General features: G+C 64.1%; 1 protein-coding gene across 1 annotated transcript; it reads left to right on the top strand.

The window, feature by feature from the left end:
• Window positions 1-192: 192 nt before the first annotated feature.
• LOC127465618 (E3 ubiquitin-protein ligase RNF31-like) lies at window positions 193-19,180 on the top strand (the record flags this gene model as incomplete). The annotated part of the gene is made up of 12 exons (XM_051776128.1): window positions 193-248; window positions 2,276-2,454; window positions 5,578-5,805; window positions 8,302-8,475; window positions 9,576-9,674; window positions 11,068-11,157; window positions 12,889-13,003; window positions 14,622-14,740; window positions 15,930-16,043; window positions 16,794-16,851; window positions 17,171-17,267; window positions 18,782-19,180. Coding segments are annotated over 12 exons (1,570 nt in total), but the record flags the coding sequence as incomplete, so codon positions are not given.
• Window positions 19,181-19,622: the final 442 nt, after the last annotated feature.

Raw genomic sequence — 19,622 nt, 5'->3', positions numbered from 1 at the left:
CCCCGGGGTTTCGGGGGGTCCCCGCCCGTGCCCCTCCCCCCAGGAGCTGGTCTGGGGGAGTTCGGGGGTCCCGGGCTGGGGGGGGGCTCCTGCGGGCCCTGCAGGAGGAGGGGGAGCGTCGGGGGGCCCTGGACAAGGGGGGGCCCCTCGGGACCCCCTCCCTGCAGGAGGCGGCCTGGGCGTGGCTTAAAGGGGCGGGGCGGCCCGACCACGCCCTCCTGGCTCTGATTGGACAGCGCCGGTGTCAGGTGAGGGGCCTCAAGGGGTGGAGCCAAGGGGGTTGGGGGTGTGGCTCCATTTGGGGGTGTGGCTTTGTTGATGGGTGGAGCCAAGGGGGCTGGGGTGTGGCTCAAGTTGGGGGTGTGGCTTTGTTGATGGGTGGAGCCAAGGGGGCTGGGGTGTGGCTCAGGTGTGGGGTGTGGCTTTGTTGGTGGGTGGAGCCAAGGGGGTTGGGGGTGTGGCTCTGTTGGTGGGTGGAGCCAAGGGGGTTGGGGGCGTGGCTCCAGTTGGGGGTGGGGCTTTGTTGGTGGGTGGAGCCAAGGGGGCTGGGGGCGTGGCTCCAGTTGGGGGTGGGGCTTTGTTGGTGGGTGGAGCCAAGGGGGTTGGGGGCGTGGCTCCAGTTGGGGGTGGGGCTTTGTTGGTGGGTGGGCTTAGTTGGTGGGGAGGGGTCTGTGGGCGGGGCCTGGGGAGGGGCTGAAGGGGGAGATTTTGGGGAGATGGTCTGGTCTGGTTCCTACTGGTTCATACCGGTTCATACTGGTCCATACTGGTCCATACTGGTCCATACTGGTCCGTACTGGTCTGTACCAGGTGGTTTATGGGACAGAATAGGGGTTGTAGAGTGGTTTGTACTGGTTTGTGCCAGTTTGTACTGGTCCATATCAGTCTGTACTGGTCTGTATCAGTCTGTACTGGTCCTGACTGGTCCATGCTGGCCCTCACTGGTCCATACTGGCCCTGAGTGGTCCATGCTGGCCCTGAGTGGTCCATACTGTCCCTGAGTGGTCCATGCTGGCCCTGAGTGGTCTGTGCTGGCCCTGACTGGGTCCATACCGGTCTTGACTGGTCCATACTGTCCCTGACTGTCCCTGACTGTCCCTGACGGGTCTGTGCTGGCCCTGACTGTTCCCTGTCCCTGACTGTCCCCCTGTCCCTGACTGTCCCCCCCTGTCCCTGACTGTCCCCCTGTCCCCCCTGTCCCTGACTGTCCCCCTGTCCCTGACTGTCCCCCTGTCCCTGACTGGTCCATCCTGTCCCCCCTGTCCCTGACTGTCCCCCCTGTCCCTAACTGTCCCCCTGTCCCTGTCCCCTCCCAGCTCCGAGCCCTGTCCCTGACTGTCCCCCTGTCCCTAACTGTCCCTAACTGTTCCCCTGTCCCTAACTGTCCCTAACTGTCCCCCTGTCCCTGACTGTCCCCTGTCCCTGACTGTCCCCCTGTCCCTAACTGGTCCATACTGTCCCTGACTGTCCCTAACTGTCCCCCTGTCCCCCTGTCCCCATCCCAGCTCCGAGCCCTGTCCCTAACTGTCCCCCTGTCCCCCCTGTCCCCCCTGTCCCTAACTGTCCCCCCTGTCCCTGACTGTCCCCCTGTCCCCCTGTCCCTGACTGTCCCCCTGTCCCTGACTGTCCCTAACTGTCCCCCTGTCCCTGACTGTCCCCCTGTCCCTAACTGTCCCCCCTGTCCCCCCTGTCCCCCTGTCCCTGACAATGTCCCCCCCTGTCCCCTGACTGTCCCCTGACTGTTCCCCCTGTCCCTGACTGTCCCCCTGTCCCTAACTGTCCCTCTGTCCCTAACTGTCCCCCTGTCCCTAAGTGTTCCCCCTGTCCCTAACTGTCCCTAACTGTCCCCCTGTCCCTGACTGTCCCCCCTGTCCCTAACTGTCCCTAACTGTCCCTAAGTGGTCCCCCCTGTCCCTAACTGTCCCCCCTGTCCCTAACTGTCCCTGACTGTCCCCCCTGTCCCTGACTGTCCCCCTGTCCCTGACTGTCCCCCCCCTGTCCCTAACTGTCCCCCTGTCCCCCCTGTCCCTAACTGGTCCATCCTGTCCCTAACTGTCCCTAACTGTCCCCCTGTCCCTGACTGTCCCCTGTCCCTGACTGTCCCCCCTGTCCCCCCTGTCCCTGACTGTCCCCTGTCCCCCCTGTCCCCCTGTCCCTAACTGTCCCCCTGTCCCTGACTGCCCCCCCTGCCCCCCCTGTCCCCCCTGTCCCATCCTGTCCCTAACTGTCCCCCCTGTCCCCCTGTCCCCGTCCCTGACTGTCCCTGTCCCCCCAGCTCCGCTCTCTCTCGTCCCTGGGGTTCCCGGACCGCGCTTCTGCGGCGGCTGCGCTGCAGCGGAGCGGGGGCGACCAGTGGGGGGCGCTGAGGGAGCTGCAGCGGCCGCGGCTCCGCCCTTCCTGCAGCGCCTCTGGCGGCCGCCGCGGGAACTGGACTTTGATGGCCCCGACCAGCAGGTGAACTGGGGAAACTGGGAGGGACTGGGAGGGACTGGGGGGGACTGGGGGAACTGGACTTTGATGGCCCCGACCAGCAGGTGAACTGGGGGGACTGGGAGGGACTGGGAGGGACTGGGGGGACTGGGGGAACTGGACTTTGATGGCCCCGACCAGCAGGTGAACTGGGGGGACTGGGAGGGACTGGGAGGGACTGGGGGGACTGGGGGCACTGGGAGGGACTGGGGGAACTGGACTTTGAGGTGCCCCGACCAGCAGGTGAGCTGGGGGGACTGGGAGGGACTGGGAGGGACTGGGGGGACTGGGGCACTGGGAGGGACTGGGGGAACTGGACTTTGAGTGCCCCGACCAGCAGGTGAGCTGGGGGGACTGGGAGGGACTGGGAGGGACTGGGGGACTGGGGGCACTGGGAGGGACTGGGGGAACTGGACTTTGAGTGCCCCGACCAGCAGGTGAGCTGGGGGGAAACTGGGAGGGACTGGGAGGGACTGGGGGGATTGGGGGCACTGGGAGGGACTGGGGGAACTGGACTTTGATGGCCCCGACCAGCAGGTGAGCTGGGGAAACTGGGCAAACTGGGGGGAATGGGAGAACTGGACTTTGAGTGCCCCGACCAGCAGGTGAACTGGGGGGAAACTGGGCAAACTGGGGGGTCTGGGGGGACTGGACTTTGAGTGCCCCGACCAGCAGGTGAACTGGGCGGACTGGGGGGGAAACTGGCAAACTGGGGGGACTGGGGGACTGGGAGGGACTGGGAGGGACTGGGGGAGCTGGACTTTGAGTGCCCCGACCAGCAGGTGAACTGGGGGGACTGGGGGGAACTGGGCAAACTGGGGGGACTGGGGGCACTGGGAGGGACTGGGGGAGCTGGACTTTGAGTGCCCCGACCAGCAGGTGAACTGGGAGGACTGGGCAAACTGGGGGCACTGGGAGGGACTGGGGGGACTGGGGGAACTGGACTTTGAGTGCCCCGACCAGCAGGTGAACTGGGGGAACTGGGGGGAAACTGGGCAAACTGGGGGGACTGGGGGGACTGGGGGGACTGGGCAAAATGGGGGGACTGGGGGGACTGGACTTTGAGTGCCCCGACCAGCAGGTGAACTGGGGGGAAACTGGGGGGAAACTGGGCAAACTGGGGGCACTGGGGGAACTGGGGGAACTGGACTTTGAGTGTCCCGACCAGCAGGTGAACTGGGGGGACTGGGAAGGACTGGGAGGGACTGGGGGGACTGGGAGGGACTGGGGGAACTGGACTTTGAGTGCCCCGACCAGCAGGTGAACTGGGCGGACTGGGAGGGACTGGAAGGGACTGGGAGGAATGGGAGGGACTGGGGGGAATGGGAGAACTGGACTTTGAGTGCCCCGACCAGCAGGTGAACTGGGCAAACTGGGAGGGACTGGAAGGGACTGGGGGGACTGGGAGGGACTGGGGGGAATGGGGGAACTGGACTTTGAGTGCCCCGACCAGCAGGTGAACTGGGCAAACTGGGGGGAAACTGGGCAAACTGGGGGGACTGGGGGAGCTGGACTTTGAGTGCCCCGACCAGCAGGTGAACTGGGGGCACTGGGAGGGACTGGGAGGGACTGGGGGGAATGGGAGGGACTGGGGGAACTGGACTTTGAGTGTCCGGACCAGCAGGTGAACTGGGAGGGACTGGGAGGACTGGGGGAACTGGGAGGGACTGGGGGGAATGGGGGAACTGGACTTTGAGTGCCCCGACCAGCAGGTGAACTGGGGAAACTGGGAGGGACTGGGGGGAATGGGAGGGACTGGGGGGAATGGACTTTGAGTGCCCCGACCAGCGGGTGAACTGGGGGGAAACTGGGCAAACTGGGGGGACTGGGGGAACTGGGGGGACTGGGGGGACTGGGGGAACTGGACTTTGAGTGCCCCGACCAGCAGGTGAACTGGGGGGAAACTGGGCAAACTGGGGGCACTGGGGGGACTGGGGGGACTGGGAGGGACTGGGAGGGACTGGGAGGGGTGGGAGGGGATTGGGTGGAATGGGTGGGACTGGGAGGGGAGTGGGAGAGAATGGGAGGGGATTGGGAGGAGATTGGGAGGGACTGGGAGGGGAGTGGGAGGGACTGGGAGGGCAGTGGGAAGGAATGGATGGGACTGGGAGGGGAGTGGGAGGGAATGGGTGGGACTGGGAGGGGATTGGGAGGGACTGGGAGGGGATTGGGAGGGGAATGGGGGGACTGGGAGGGGACTGGGAGAAGATTGGGAGGGGTGGGAGGGGATTGGGAGGGGATTGGGAGGCAACTCGGGAGAGACTTTGGGGGGACAGGGAGGAGATTGAGGGGACTGGGAGGGGGTTGGAAGGGACTGGGAGAGACTGGGGGGCACTGGGAGGGGTTGGGAGGGACTGGGAGAGACTGGGGGGGATTGGGGGGCACTGGGAGGGGTTGGGAGGGACTGGGAGAGACTGGGGGGGATTGGGGGGCACTGGGAGGGGTTGGGAGGGACTGGGAGGGGATTGGGGGGACTGGGAGGGGTTGGGAGGGACTGGGAGAGACTGGGGGGGACTGGGGGGCACTGGGAGGGGTTGGGAGGGACTGGGAGGGGATTGGGGAGCACTGGGAGGGGTTGGGAGGGACTGGGGGGGATTGGGGGGACTGGGAGACAATTGGGGGGCACTGGGAGGGAACTGAGGGGGGAGTGGGGGGGACTGGAAGAGACTGGGAGGGGATTGGGGGGATTGGAGGGAACTGGGAGGGACTGGGAAGGACTGGGAGGGGATTGGGAGGGACTGGGAGGAGATCGAGCAGGGAGTGGGAGGGACTGGGATGGGCTGGGAGGGACTGGGAGGCAGTGGGGTCCCTTACTGGTCTTACTGGTTTAGGGCTTTGAGCTATTGGGAGCAACTGGGATTTACTGGTTGGAGTTCTGGGCTTACTGGGAGTTACTGGGAGCGGATTGAGGCTTACTGGAAGTCACTGGTTTGGGGCTTTTGGTTACGGGTTTCGGGTTACTGGGAGCCACTGGGCGTTACTGGTGTGGGGTTTGGGCTTACTGGGAGTCACTGGTTTGGGGTTTAGAGTTACCAGTTGGCTCTTTGGTCTTACTGGGAGCTACTGGTCCTTACTGGGGGGGTCACCCCCGCTCTCCCCTCCCCCCAGGCGCTGGTCCGGCGCATCTTGGCCACCCTGGACGTGGCCAGCTGGGGCCGGGCCTTACTGGTGGCCAGTTTGGGGCGCGAGCTGGGCCTGGGCCGGGTGGGGCCCGGCGGCGAGGCCTTACTGGGAGAACTGGTGGAGGCGGTGAAGGACTGCACCGACCGCGCGGCCCTCAGGAGGCGGCTCCGCTGCGAGTGCGCCGTGTGCGGCTGGGGGCTGCCCCGCGCCCAGGTGGGCACTGGGTTATACTGGGTTATACTGGTTTATACTGGTTTGGGCTGGTTTGGGCTGGGAGTGCGCCGTGTGCGGCTGGGGGCTGCCCCGCGCCCAGGTGGGCACTGGGTTATACTGGTTTATACTGGTTTATACTGGTTTATACTGGTTTGGGCTGGGACTGCGCCGTGTGCGGCTGGGGGCTGCCCCGCACCCAGGTGGGCACTGGGTATACTGGTTTATACTGGTTTGGGCTGGGAGTGCGCCGTGTGCGGCTGGGGGCTGCCCCGCGCCCAGGTGGGCACTGGGTGTACTGGTTTATACTGGTTTATACTGGTTTATACTGGTTTGGGCTGGTTTGGGCTGGGAGTGCGCCGTGTGCGGCTGAGGGCTGCCCCGCGCCCAGGTGGGCACTGGGTATACTGGGTTATACTGGTTTATACTGGTTTGGGCTGGGACTGCGCCGTGTGCGGCTGGGGGCTGCCCCGCGCCCAGGTGGGCACTGGGTTATACTGGTTTATACTGGTTTGGGCTGGGAGTGCGCCGTGTGTGGCTGGGGGCTGCCCCGCGCCCAGGTGGGCACTGGGTGTACTGGTTTATACTGGTTTATACTGGTTTGGGCTGGTTTGGGCTGGGAGTGCGCCGTGTGCGGCTGGGGGCTGCCCCGCGCCCAGGTGGGCACTGGGTATACTGGTTTATACTGGTTTATACTGGTTTGGGCTGGGAGTGCGCCGTGTGCGGCTGGGGGCTGCCCCACGCCCAGGTGGGCACTGGGTGTACTGGTTTATACTGGTTTATACTGGTTTATACTGGTTTATACTGGTTTGGGCTGGGAGTGCGCCGTGTGCGGCTGGGGGCTGCCCCGCGCCCAGGTGGGCACTGGGTTATACTGGTTTATACTGGTTTATACTGGTTTGGGCTGGTTTATACTGGTTTGGACTGGTTTATACTGGTTTATACTGGTTTGGACTGGTTTGGGCTGGGAGTGCGCCGTGTGCGGCCGGGGGCTGCCCCGCGCCCAGGTGGGCACTGGGTGTACTGGTTTATACTGGTTTGGGCTGGTTTATACTGGTTTGGACTGGTTTATACTGGTTTATACTGGTTTGGACTGGTTTGGGCTGGGAGTGCGCCGTGTGCGGCCGGGGGCTGCCCCGCGCCCAGGTGGGCGCTGGTTTAGACTGGTTTAGACTGGTTTATACTGGTTTATACTGGTTTATACTGGTTTGGACGGGTTTATACTGGTTTATACTGGTTTGGACTGGTTTATACTGGTTTATACTGGTTTGGGCTGGTTTGGACTGGTTTATACTGGTTTATACTGGTTTATACTGGTTTGGGCTGGGAGTGCGCCGTGTGCGGCTGGGGGCTGCCCCGCGCCCAGGTGGGCACTGGGTTATACTGGTTTATACTGGCTTGGACTGGTTTATACTGGTTTATACTGGTTTATACTGGTTTGGGCTGGGAGTGCGCCGTGTGAGGCTGGGGGCTGCCCCGCGCTTAGGTGGGCACTGGGTATACTGGTTTATACTGGTTTATACTGGTTTGGGCTGGTTTGGGCTGGGAGGGCATCGGGAGGGACTGGGAGGGACTGGGGAGGAATTGGGAGGGGATTGGGAGGGACTGGGAGGGACTGGGAGGTTCTTAAAGGGTGTTAAAAGGGGATTGGGGGGACTGGGAGGAACTGGGAAGGAATTGGGAGAGGATTGGGGGGGATTGGGGGAGATTGGGAGGGACTGGGAAGGAACTGGGAGGGGATTGGGGGGGATTGGGAAGGACTGGGAGGAACTGGGAAGGAACTGGGAGAGGATTGGGTGGGATCGAGGAGGATTGGGAGGGACTGGGAGGAACTGGGAGAAGCTTGGGAGGGACTGGGAGGGACTGGGAAGGAACTGGAAGAGGATTCGGAGGGGATTGGGGGAGACTGGGAGGGACTGGGAGGGGACTGGGAGTGACTGGGAGGGACTGGGAGGGGACTGGGAGGGACTGGGAGGGGACTGGGAGGGGATTGGGAGGGACTGGGAGGGGACTGGGAGTGACTGGGAGTGACTGGGAGTGACTGGGAGGGACTGGGAGGGGACTGGGAGGGACTGGGAGGGGACTGGGAGGGGATTGGGAGGGACTGGGAGGGGACTGGGAGGGACTGGGAGTGACTGGGAGTGACTGGGAGGGACTGGGAGGGGACTGGGAGGGACTGGGAGGGGACTGGGAGGGGATTGGGAGGGACTGGGAGGGGACTGGGAGGGACTGGGAGTGACTGAGAGGGACTGGGAGGGACTGGGAGGGGATTGGGAGGGACTGGGAGGGTTACTGGGAGTGACTGGGAGCTACTGGGAGTGACTGGGAGCTCCTGGTTGTTGTGTGTTCCTGGCTGCAGTTCCCCCTGTGACCAGCGGGGGCAGCACTGACGGCGTCCATGTGTAATAACGGTTACTGGTGCGTCACTGGTGTGTCACTGGTGCGTCACTGGTGTGTCACTGGTGTGTCACTGGTCCTTACTGGTCCGTACTGGTGCAGATGCAGTGGCTGCCCGGCTGCTCGTGCCCGCTGTGCCCCGAGTGCTTCCGGCTGCACTTCACGGTGGGGGTCCGGGAGAGGGGGGTGGGCGCCCTGGGCTGCCCCTCCTGCTCCCGCCCCGACCTGCGCGACGAGGCCCAGCGGCTCTGGTACTGGTCCACACTGGAGCCGCAGGTACGGGGCACTGGGAGGGACTGGGAGGGGATTGGGGGGCACTGGGAGGGACTGGGAGGGACTGGGAGGGGATTGGGGGGCACTGGGAGGGACTGGGAGGGACTGGGAGGGGATTGGGGGGCACTGGGAGGGACTGGGAGGGGATTGGGAGGGGCTCTGGTACTGGTCCACACTGGAACCGCAGGTAGGGGGCACTGGGAGGGACTGGGAGGGGATTGGGGAGTCACTGGGAGGGGATTGGGGGGGCTCTGGTACTGGTCCACACTGGAACCGCAGGTACGGGGCACTGGGAGGGACTGGGAGGGGACTGGGGGGCACTGGGGGGCACTGGGGGAGCACTGGGAGGGGATTGGGGGGGCTCTGGTACTGGTCCACACTGGAACCGCAGGTACGGGGGACTGGGAGGGACTGGGAGGGACTGGGAGGGACTGGGAGGGGATTGGGGGGCACTGGGAGGGACTGGGAGGGGATTGGGGGGCACTGGGAGGGGATTGGGGGGGCTCTGGTACTGGTCCACACTGGAACCGCAGGTACAGGGTACTGGGAGGGACTGGGAGGGGATTGGGGGGGCACTGGGAGGGGATTGGGGGGCACTGGGAGGGATTGGGGGGGCACTGGTTTATACTGGGAGGGATTGGGGGGCACTGGGACGGGATTGGGGGGCACTGGGAGGGATTGGGGGGCACTGGGAGGGGATTGGGGGGCACTGGGAGGGATTGGGGGGCACTGGGAGGGGATTAAAGGGTGTTAAAAGGGGGGTTGGGGCCACTGGTTTATACTGGGAGGGGACTGGGGGAACTGGGAGGGGATGGATGGGGACTGGGAGGGACTGGGAGGGTGTTTGGGGTTACTGGTCTGTACTGGTCCGTACTGGTCTGTACTGCTCTGTACTGGTCCGTACTGGTCTGTACTGGTCCGTACTGGTCCGTACTGGTCCTTACTGGTCCATACTGGTCCGTACTGGTCCGTACTGGTCCGTACTGGTCCGTACCGGTCTGTACTGGTCTGTACCGGTCCGTGCTGGTCCATACTGGTCCGTACTGGTCCGTACCGGTCCGTACCGGTCCGTACTGGTCCATACTGGTCCGTACTGGTTTCAGCTCCGCAGCTGTTTGGACCCCGACACCTTCGGCCTCGTGACCCAGAAGTTGACGGAGCTGGAGCTGCTCCGGGACCCCCAGTTCCTGTGGTGCCCCCATGTACTGGGGGGGACTGGGGGGACTGGGAGGGGGTTAGGGGGCACTGGGAGGGGATTGGGGGAACTGGGAGGGACTGGGAGGGACTGGGAGGGACTGGGGGGGACTGGGGGAACTGGGGGGGGATTGGGGGAACTGGGAGGAGATTGGGAGGGACTGGGAGGGACTGGGAGGGGATTGGGGGGGACTGGGGGGACTGGGGGGGACTGGGAGGGACTGGGGGGGACTGGGGGAGAATTGGGGGGGACTGGGGGAGAATTGGGGGGGACTGGGAGGGGATTGGGGGGACTGGGAGGGAGTAGGGGGGGACTGGGAGGGGATTGGGAAGGACTGGGAGGGACTGGGGGGGACTGGGAGGGGATTGGAGGGACTGGGAAGGGATTGGGAGGGGACTGGGAGGGACTGGGGGGGGAGTGGGAGGGGATTGGGGTGACTGGGAGGAGGGGTTGGGGTTACTGGGAGGGACTGGGAGGGAACTGGTGGGCAGTGGGAGGGACAGGGAGGTGCTTCAGGGTTACTGGGAGGAACTGGGAGTTACTGGGAGGGAATTTATGGTTACTGGGAGTTACTGGTTTGGGCTTTGGGGTTACTGGGAATTACTGGTTTGGGGTTACTGGGAATCACTTTAGGGTTACTCAGAGTGACTGGGAGTTACTGGGAGGGGGTTTAGTGTTGTTAGTTGTTACTGGTTTGGTGTTTGCTGTCACTGGTCGTTACTGGTTTGCTGTTTGCTGTCACTGGTCGTTACTGGTTTGGTGTTTGCTGTTACTGGTTTGGTGTTTGCTGTCACTGGTTTGGTGTTTGCTGTCACTGGTCGTTACTGGTTTGGTGTTTGCTGTCACTGGTTTGCTGTTTGCCATCACTGGTTGTTACTGGTTTGGTGTTTGCTGTCACTGGTTGTTACTGGTTTGCTGTTTGCTGTCACTGGTCGTTACTGGTTTGGTGTTTGTTGTTACTGGTTTGGTGTTTGCTGTTACTGGTTTGGTGTTTGTTGTTACTGGTTTGGTGTTTGCAGTTACTGGTTGTTACTGGTTTGGTGTTTGCTGTTACTGGTTTGGTGTTTGCAGTTACTGGTTGTTACTGGTTTGGTGTTTGCTGTTACTGGTTTGGTGTTTGTTGTTACTGGTTTGGTGTTTGCCGTCACTGGTCGTTACTGGTTTGGTGTTTGCTGTTACTGGTTTGCTGTTTGCCGTCACTGGTCGTTACTGGTTTGCTGTTTGTTGTTACTGGTTTGGTGTTTGCTGTCACTGGTTTGCTGTTTGTTGTTACTGGTTTGCTGTTTGCCGTCACTGGTCGTTACTGGGGGGTGTTCTGCTGTCACTGGTCGTTACTGGGGGGTGTTCTGCTGTCCCTGGGGGGTCCCAGGGGGTCTCTGACCCCCCCCCAACCCCCCCAGTGCTCCTTCGGGTTCATCTTCGAGGCCGAGCGGGGCCCGGCCCAGTGTCCCCAGTGCCACCAGTGCTGCTGCCCCCGCTGCCAGCGCCCGGTGAGGGGGCTGGGGGGGCCGGGGGGTCCTGGGGGTGTCCGGGGGGGGAATTGGGGGGGTTTGGGGGATCCTGGGGGGAGTTTGGAGGGTCCTGGGGGGAGTTTAGGGGGGATAAAAAGGGCTTTGGGGGGGGCTGGGGGGTCCGGGGGGGGCTTGGGGGACCCTGAGGGGAGTTTTGGGGGGATAGAAAGGGCCTTGGGGGAGGGGTTGGGGGGTCCTGGGGGGGTTTGGGGGGTCCTGGGGGGGGGTTGGGGGGATAAAAAGGGCTTTGAGGGGGGGCTGGGGGGTCCTGGGGAGTTTTGGGGGGGTAAAAAGGGCTTTGAGGAGGGGCTGGGGGGTCCTGGGGGGGTTGGAGGGTCCTGGGGGGGGGTAAAAAGGGCTTTGGGGGGAGTTTTGGGGGGATAAAAGAGCTTTGAGGGGGGGCTGGGGGGTCCAACGGGGGGTTTGGGGGGGTAAAAAGGGCTTTGAGGAGGGGCTGGGGGGTCCTGGGGGGGTTTTGGGGGTCCTGAGGGGAGTTTTGGCAGGATAAAAAGGGCTTTGAGGGGGCTGGGGGGTCCAACGGGGGAGTTTTGGGGGGATAAAAAAGGCTTTGAGGGGGGGCTGGGGGGTCCTGGAGGGGAGTTGGGGGGTCCTGGGGGGGTTTGGGGGGGCCGGAGGGGAGTTTTGGGGGGATAAAAAGGGCTTTGAGGGAGGGCTGGGGGGTTTTGGGGGGGTTTGGGGGACCCTGAGGGGAGTTTTTGGGGGATAAAAAGGGCTTTGAGGGGGGGGGCTGGGGGGTCCTGGGGGATTTGGGGGGTCCTGAGGGGAGTTTTGGGGGGATTAAAAGGGCTTTGGGGGGGGCTGGGGGGTGCTGGGGGGTTTGGAGGGATAAAAAGGGCTTTGAGGGGGGGCTGGGTGGTCCTGGAGAGGTTTGGGCGGTCCTGAGGGGAATTTTGGGGGGATAAAAGGGCTTTGAGGGGGGGCTGGGGGGTCCGGGGGGTGTTTGGGGGGATAAAAAAGGCTTTGAGGGGTCACTGGGGGGTGTTTTGTGGATTCCCTGGGGGGGGTCTTTGGGGGTCTCTTGGGGTTCCCTGGGGGTCTTTGGGGGGTCATGGAGGGGGTTTGGGGGGGTCTCTGGGGGGTTTTGGGGGGATCCTAAAGGGAGTTTGGGATGTTGGGGGGTCCCTTGGGGGGTTTGGGGGGTTCCTGGGGGGGTTTGGGGGGTTCCTGGGGGTCTTTTAGGATCTTGGGGGTTCCTTGGGGGTGTTTGGGGGGTTCCTGGGGCTCTTTTAGGATCTTGGGGGTCCCTGGGGGTGTTTGGGGGGTTCCTGGGGGGTCTTTTAGGATATTGGGGGTCCCTTGGGGGTGTTTGGGGGGTCCCTTGGGGGGTTTGGGGGGTTCCTGGGGGTCTTTTAGGATCTTGGGGGTCCCTTGGGGGTGTTTGGGGGGTTCCTGGGGGGTGTTTGGGGGGTTCCTGGGGGTCTTTTAGGATCTTGGGGGTCCCTGGGGGTTCACCTGGGGTTTCTCAGGGGGGTCTCTGGGGGATCCCTGGGGGGACTTTGGGGGCCTTTGCAGGGTCCTGGAGGGGTTTTGGGGGGTCCCAGGGAGGGTTTTGGGGGTCCCAGGGAGGGTTTGGGGGGTCCCAGGGAGGGTTTTGGGGGGTCCTAGGGAGGGTTTTGGGGGTCCCAGGGAGGGTTTGGGGGGTTCCTGGGGGTCTCTGGGGGTCCCTGGTGACCCCCAACCCCCCCCCAGTGGGACCCCCAGCACTCCAGCCTGTCCTGCGCCGAGTTCGAGGCCTGGCTGAGCTCCAGAGACCCCCAGGGAGCCCCCGGGGGGCTGGGGGCTTTCCTGGGGGAGCACGGCATCGGTGAGGGGGGCTGGGGGGGCTGGGGGGGTCAGAGAGGATTTGGGGGGTCTCAGGTGAATTTGGGGAGGTCCCAGGTGTGTACAGGGGGTCCCAGGTGGATTTTGGGGGGGTCTCAGACGGGGTTTGCAGAGTCACGGGTGTGTTTTGGGGGTCCCAGGTGGGGTTTGGGGGGTCCCAAGAGAGGTTAAAGGGGGACAGGTGTGGTTTGGGGGGTCCAAAGTGTGTTTTTGGGGGTCTCCAGGAGACTTTGAGAGGTCCCAGGTGTGGTTTGGGGGATCTCAGGTCTGGTTTGGGGGGTCTCAGGTGGGTTTTGGGAGGTCCCAGGTGTGTTCAGGGGGTCCCAGGTGGGTTTTGGGGGTCCCAGGTGTGTTCAGGGGGTCCCAGGTGGGGTGTTGGAGGGTCCCAGGTGCATTTTTAGGGGGTCCCAGGTAGGGCTTGGGGGGTCCCAGGTGTGGTTTGGGGGGTCCTGGTGGGGTTTGGGGGTCCCAGGTGTGGTTTGGGGGGTCCAGGTGGATTTTGGGGGGTCCCAGGTGTGGTTTGGGGGTCCGGGTGGATTTTGGGGGGTCCCAGGTGTGGTTTGGGGGGTCCCAGTCCCTCCCAGTCCCTCCCAGTCCCACCTGGCCTCACCTGTGGGGTTGGGGGGGGCCTCGGGGGGCGGCTCCGTCTCAAAGGGGACGTTTCCCATCTGACCCTGGGGGGGCTTGGGGGGTCCTAAAGAGAGATTGGGGGGGGTCTCTGCTCTGTATTGGGGGGTGGGAGGGGGGATTTGGGAGATCTGGGGGGGGATTGGGGGGGTCTCAGTCCCATATTTGGGGGTGGGGGTGATTTGGGGGGTCCCAGAGGGGGATTTGGGGGGGTCTCAGTCCCATATTTGGGGGGGGGGGTGATTTGGGGGGTCCCAGGGGGGTCTTTGGGGGGGTCTCTGCCCCATAAATTGGGGTTTGGGGAGTCCTGAGAGGAGAGGGGGGGGATAACGGGGGGTCTGGGAGGGAATTTGGGGAGGTTTGGGGGTCCTGGGGGGGGATTGGGGGGTCTTGGAGCCCTCCAGTGACCCCCAATTCCCCCCCAGTGCGGGATTTGGGGGGTCCTGGGGGGTCTCAGGGATCTTTGGGGGTCCCAGAGCCCCCCAGTGACCCCCCCACCTCCCCAGTTTAGGATTTGGGGGGTCCTGGGGATTTGGGGGGTCCTGGGGGGGTCTTTGGGGGTCCCAGAGCCCCCCAGTGACCCCCCACCTCCCCCAGTTTGCCCCCAGTGCAGGATTTGGGGGGTCCTGGGGAATTTGGGGGGTCCTGGGGGGGTCTTTGGGGGTCCCAGAGCCCCCCAGTGACCCCCCACCTCCCCCAGTTTGCCCCCAGTGCAGGATTTGGGGGGTCCTGGGGAATTTGGGGGGTCCTGGGGGGTCTCAGGGATCTTTGGGGGTCCCAGAGCCCCCCAGTGACCCCCCCACCCCCCCAGTTTGCCCCCAGTGCAGGATTTGGGGGTCCTGGGGGGGTCTTTGGAGGTCCCAGAGCCCCCCAGTGACCCCCAACCCCCCCAGTTTAGGATTTGGGGGGTCCTGGGGGATTTGGGGGGTTTTTGGGGGTCCCAGAGCCACCCAGTGACCCCCCCACCCCCCCAGTTTGCCCCCAGTGCGGGCTGTGGTTCGCCCTGGCCCGGGGGGGGTGTTTGCATTTCCAGTGCTCCCAGTGCCGGCACCAGTTCTGCGCCGGCTGCGGGGCCACCTTCCATGGCCCGGGGGTGAGGGGACTGGGGGGGACTGGGGGGGACTGGGAGGGGACTGGGAGGGGACTGGGAGGGACTGGGAGGGGACTGGGAGGGACTGGGATGGAGTGGGAGGGGACTGGGAGGGACTGGGGGGGACTGGGAGGGACTGGGAGGGACTGGGAGGGGATTGGGAGGGGACTGGGAGGGACTGGGAGGGGATTGGGGGGAACTGGGAGGGACTGGGAGGGGACTGGGAGGGGACTGGGAGGGACTGGGAGGGGATTGGGGGGAACTGGGAGGGACTGGGAGGGGATTGGGAGGGACTGGGAGGGGATTGGGAGGGACTGGGAGGGGATTGGGAGGGACTGGGAGGGGATTGGGTGGCGCTGGGAGGGACTGGGGGGGCACTGGGAGAAGAACTGGGGAGAACTGGGATATACTGGGAGGGCCTGGGAGGTTACTGGGAGGGGCTGGGGGGCACTGGGTGAAGAACTGGGGAGAACTGGGAGGGGCTGGGGGGCACTGGAGAAGAACTTGGGAGAACTGGGATATACTGGGAGGGACTGGGAGGGGCTGGGGGGGAACTGGGAGAAGAACTGGGATATACTGGGAGGGGATTGGGGGACACTGGGAGGGACGGGGGGGAACTGGGAGAAGAACTGGGGAGAACTGGGATATACTGGGAGGGACTGGGAGGTTACTGGGAGGGGCTGGGGGGGAACTGGGAGGCAGTGGGGGGGTCCTGGGGGTCTCTATGGGAGGTTTGGGGGGTTTTGGGGGGTCTCGGTGGGTGTTGGGAGTCCTGGGGGTCCCTAAGGGGGTGTTGGGGGGTGTTGGGGGTGTCTGGGGGGGGGTTGGGGTGGTTTGGGGGTGTCTGGGGGGGGTTGAGGGGTTTGGGGGGTTTGGAGGTGTTGGGGGGTCTCTAAGAGAGTCTTGGGGTGGGGGGGGGTTGGGGGTTTTTGGGGGTCTCAGGGGGGTTTTGGGGGGAGTTTGGGATCTATGGGGGTTTTGGGTTTTCTGGGGGGTGTTTGGGGGATCCTGGGGGGATTTGGGGGTTTTTGGGGGTCTCAGGGGGGTTTTGGGGGGAGTTTGGGATCTATGGGGGTTTTGGGGTTTCTGGGGGGTGTTTGGGGGATCTTGGGGGGGATTTGGGGTTTTTTTGGGGGTCCCGGGGGGGGTTTGGGGGGGTCAGAGCCTGACCTTTGCCCCCTCCCCCCCCCAGAGCTGCCCCTCCCCCGAGTGCCCCCTGCGGGGGTCCCTCCACGGGCACCACCCCCGGGACTGTCTGTTCTACCTCCGGGACTGGGACCCCCCCCGGCTCCAGAGGCTGCTCCAGGTGCCACTGGGGGCACTGGGAGGGACTGGGGGGGCACTGGGAGGGACTGGGAGGGACTGGGAGGGGACTGGGAGGGGATTGGGGGAACTAGGATTGACTGGGAGGGGACTGGGGGCACTGGGAGGGGACTGGGGGGCACTAGGAGGGGACTGGGGGAACTAGGAGTGACTGGGAGGGGACTGGGGGCACTGGGAGGGGAGTGGGGGGCACTGGGAGGGACAGGGGGCACTGGGAGGGGATTGGGGGGCACTGGGAGGGGACTGGGGGCACTGGGAGGGGAGTGGGGGGCACTGGGAGGGGACTGGGGGGCACTGGGAGGGGATTGGGAGGGACTGGGAGGGACTGGGAGAGGATTGGGGGGCACTGGGAGGGGATTGGGAGGCACTGGGAGGGACTGGGGGGCACTGGGAGGGACTGGGGGGCACTGGGAGGGACTGGGAGGGGACTGGGGGGAATTGGGAGGGGATTGGGGGAAGTGGAAGGGAATTAGTAGGGTCTGGGGATGGACTGGGAGGGTACTGGGGAGACTGGGAGGGGACTGGGAGGGGATTGGGGGGGACTGGGAGGGGATTGGGGAGACTGGGAGGGACTGGGAGGTGATTGGGGGCACTGGGAGGGACTGGGAGCACTGGGAGGGGATTGGGTGGAACTGGGAGGGGATTGGGGGGCACTGGGAGGGACTGGGAGGGGACTGGGGGTCACTGGGAGGCCCTGGGGGTCCCTGGGGTTCACTTTGGGGTCTTTGCTCAGATGGGAAACGTCCCCTTTGAGACGGAGCCGCCCCCCGAGGCCCCCCCCAACCCCACAGGTGGGTCCAGGTGGGACTGGGAGGGACTGGGAGGGACAGGGACCCCCCAAACCACACCTGGGACCCCCCAAACCACACCTGGGACCCCCAAAACACACCCGTGACTCTCCAAACCCCGTCTGAGACCCCCCCAAAATCCACCCGGACCCCCAAACCCCACCTGGGACCTCCCAAAATCCACCTGGGACCCCCAAAACACACCCGTGACTCTCCAAACCCCGTCTGAGACCCCCCCAAAATCCACCTGGGACCCCCAAAACCCCACCTGGGCCCCCCCCAAACCCCACCTGGGCCCCCCAAACCCCACTGCCCCCCCCAGGGCGGTGCCCGGTGCTGGAGCAGAAGGAATTCGGGGCCGCGCTCCGGGATGAGCCGTGTGGGAAGGAAACGGCCCCGGGACACGCCGGGCTCTGCAGGTGGGGCTGGGGGGCTCGGGGGGCACCTGGGGGGCTCGGGGGGCACCTGGGGGGCACTTGGGGGGCACTGGGAGGGGATTTGGGGTGTTCAGGGGCGGTTTTGGGGGGGGAAATGTGGGGCTGGGGGGGAATTGGGGACCCCTGGGGTCACTTGGGGGGGTCTGGGGGTCTCTGGGGGGCACTCGGGGGTCACTGGGAGGGGATTTGGTGGGTCCAGGGGGGAACTGGGGGGACTGGGGGTCTCTGGGGGCACTTGGGGGTCACTGGGAGGGGATTTGGGGTGTTCAGGGGCAGTTTGGGGGGGAAATGTGGGGCTGGGGGGGAATTGGGGACCCCTGGGGTCACTTGGGGGGGTCTGGGGGTCCCTGGGGTCACTTGGGGGGGTCTGGGGGTCTCGGGGGGGCACTTGGGGGGGTCTGGGGGATGTCTGGGGTCACTTGGGGGGCACCTGGGGGGCACTTGGGGGGCACTGGGAGGGGATTTGGGGTGTTCAGGGGCGGTTTTGGGGGGAAATGTGGGGCTGGGGGGGAATTGGGGGGGGTCCCTGTGGGTCACTCAGAGGGAGTCTGAGGGGTCACTGGGGTCACTTGGGGGGGTCTGGGGGTCTCTGGGGGCACTTGGGGGTCACTGGGGAGGGGATTTGGGGTGTTCAGGGGCGGTTTGGGGGGGAAATGTGGGGCTGGGGGGGACTTGGGGGTCCCTGGGTGGGTCTGGGGGTCCTTGGGGTCACTTGGGGGGGTCTGGGAGTCTCTGAGGGCACTTGGGGGTCACTGGGAGGGGATTTGGGGTGTTCAGGGGCGGTTTTGGGGGGGAAATGTGGGGCTGGGGGGGATTTGGGGGGGTCCCTGTGGGTCACTCAGAGGGAATTTGGGAAAAAAACCGGTGAGTTTGTGGGAAATTTTGTGGGAAATTGGGCGGAAATAGAGAAGTTTGGGAGGAAATCGGGGCAGAAATGGGGAAGTTTGGGGAACATTTTGTGGGAAATTGGGCAGAAATGGGGAAGTTTGGGAGGAAATCGGGGCAAAAATGGGGGAATTTGGGACAAAAACCGGTGAGTTTGTGGGAAATTTTGTTAAAAATTGGGCAGAAATGGGGAAGTTTGGGAAGCATTTTGTGGAAAATTGGGCAGAAATGGGGAAGTTTTGGGAACATTTTGTGGGAAATTGGGCGGAAATGGGGAAGTTCGGGAGGAAATCGGGGCAGAAATGGGGAAGTTTGGGGGAAAATTTGTGGGAAATTGGGCGGAAATGGAGAAGTTTGGGGAACATTTGGTGGAAAATTGGGCAGAAATGGGGAGGTTTGGGGGAAATTTGGGCAGAAATGGGGAGGTTTGGGGGAAATTTGGGCAGAAATGGGGAGGTTTGGGGAAATTTGGGCAGAAATGGGGAGGTTTGGGGAAATTTGGGCAGCTTTGGCACAGAGGGGGGGTTCCGGGGCCGGGCCGCGGCTCCTTTTGGGGCCCTTTGGGGTCCCCGGGGGTCCCTCCCTCACGGGCGGGTCCTCCCGGCCGCCAGGGGGCACTACAGCGAGTACCTGGTGGGGCTGGTGAACCGCCACGGGCTGGACCCGGCGCCGCTCTATGACCGGGCCGAGCTGCGCGCGGCCGCAGAGCGCCACCTGCCGACCGGGAGGACCCGGCGCGGCCCCGCCGAGAGCGACGCGGCCTTCGAGCAGCGACTGCGCCACCTGCTGGAGAGGGAGGCGCCGCTGCGGCCACGCCCCCCCGGCCGGGGACACGCCCCCTTATGCAAATGAAGGGCGCCAACTGGGGGTGCTGAGCCACGCCCCCCCCGCCAGGGACACACTCCCTTATGCAAATGAAGGGTGTTGGCTGGGGTGTGCTGAGCCACGCCCCCCCCAGGGACATGCCCCCTTATGCAAATGAAGGGCACTGGCTGGGGGTGCTGAGCCACGCCCCCTTTCATGCGAATAAACTCCATATGCATCCACCTGAGGGAGAAGCCACGCCCCCTTTATGCAAATCGGGATCTGCTTGTCGGACGGGAAGCCACGCCTCATTTTATCGCATCCATGGCTTTGTTGGTGGCAGAGCCACGCCCCCTTTTATGCAAATGTCATCCATATCAACCCACCTGTTGGAAGAGCCACACCCCCTTTATGCAAATGAAGGCCATATATGGGCACCTGCTGGCAGAGGTGGAGCCACGCCCCCTTCTATGCAAATAACCATGTCTGTTTGATGGGGAGCCACGCCCCTTTTATGCAAATAAACTGGCACCTCCTTGTTGGGTGGGGAGCCACGCCCCATTTTATTCAAATCCGTGTGTTCATTGTTGGAAGAGCCACGCCCTCTTTATGCAAATAAAGGCCATAGATGGGCATCTGCTGGAAGAG

Source organism: Manacus candei, unplaced genomic scaffold, assembly GCF_025592945.1.
Source record: "Manacus candei isolate 608988 ecotype Guabito, Panama unplaced genomic scaffold, ASM2559294v1 h1tg000448l, whole genome shotgun sequence".
In the NCBI taxonomy this organism is placed as follows: domain Eukaryota; kingdom Metazoa; phylum Chordata; class Aves; order Passeriformes; family Pipridae; genus Manacus; species Manacus candei.
The sequence above is the reverse complement of the archived record's forward strand: the minus strand, read 5'-3'. Positions and strand labels throughout refer to the sequence as shown.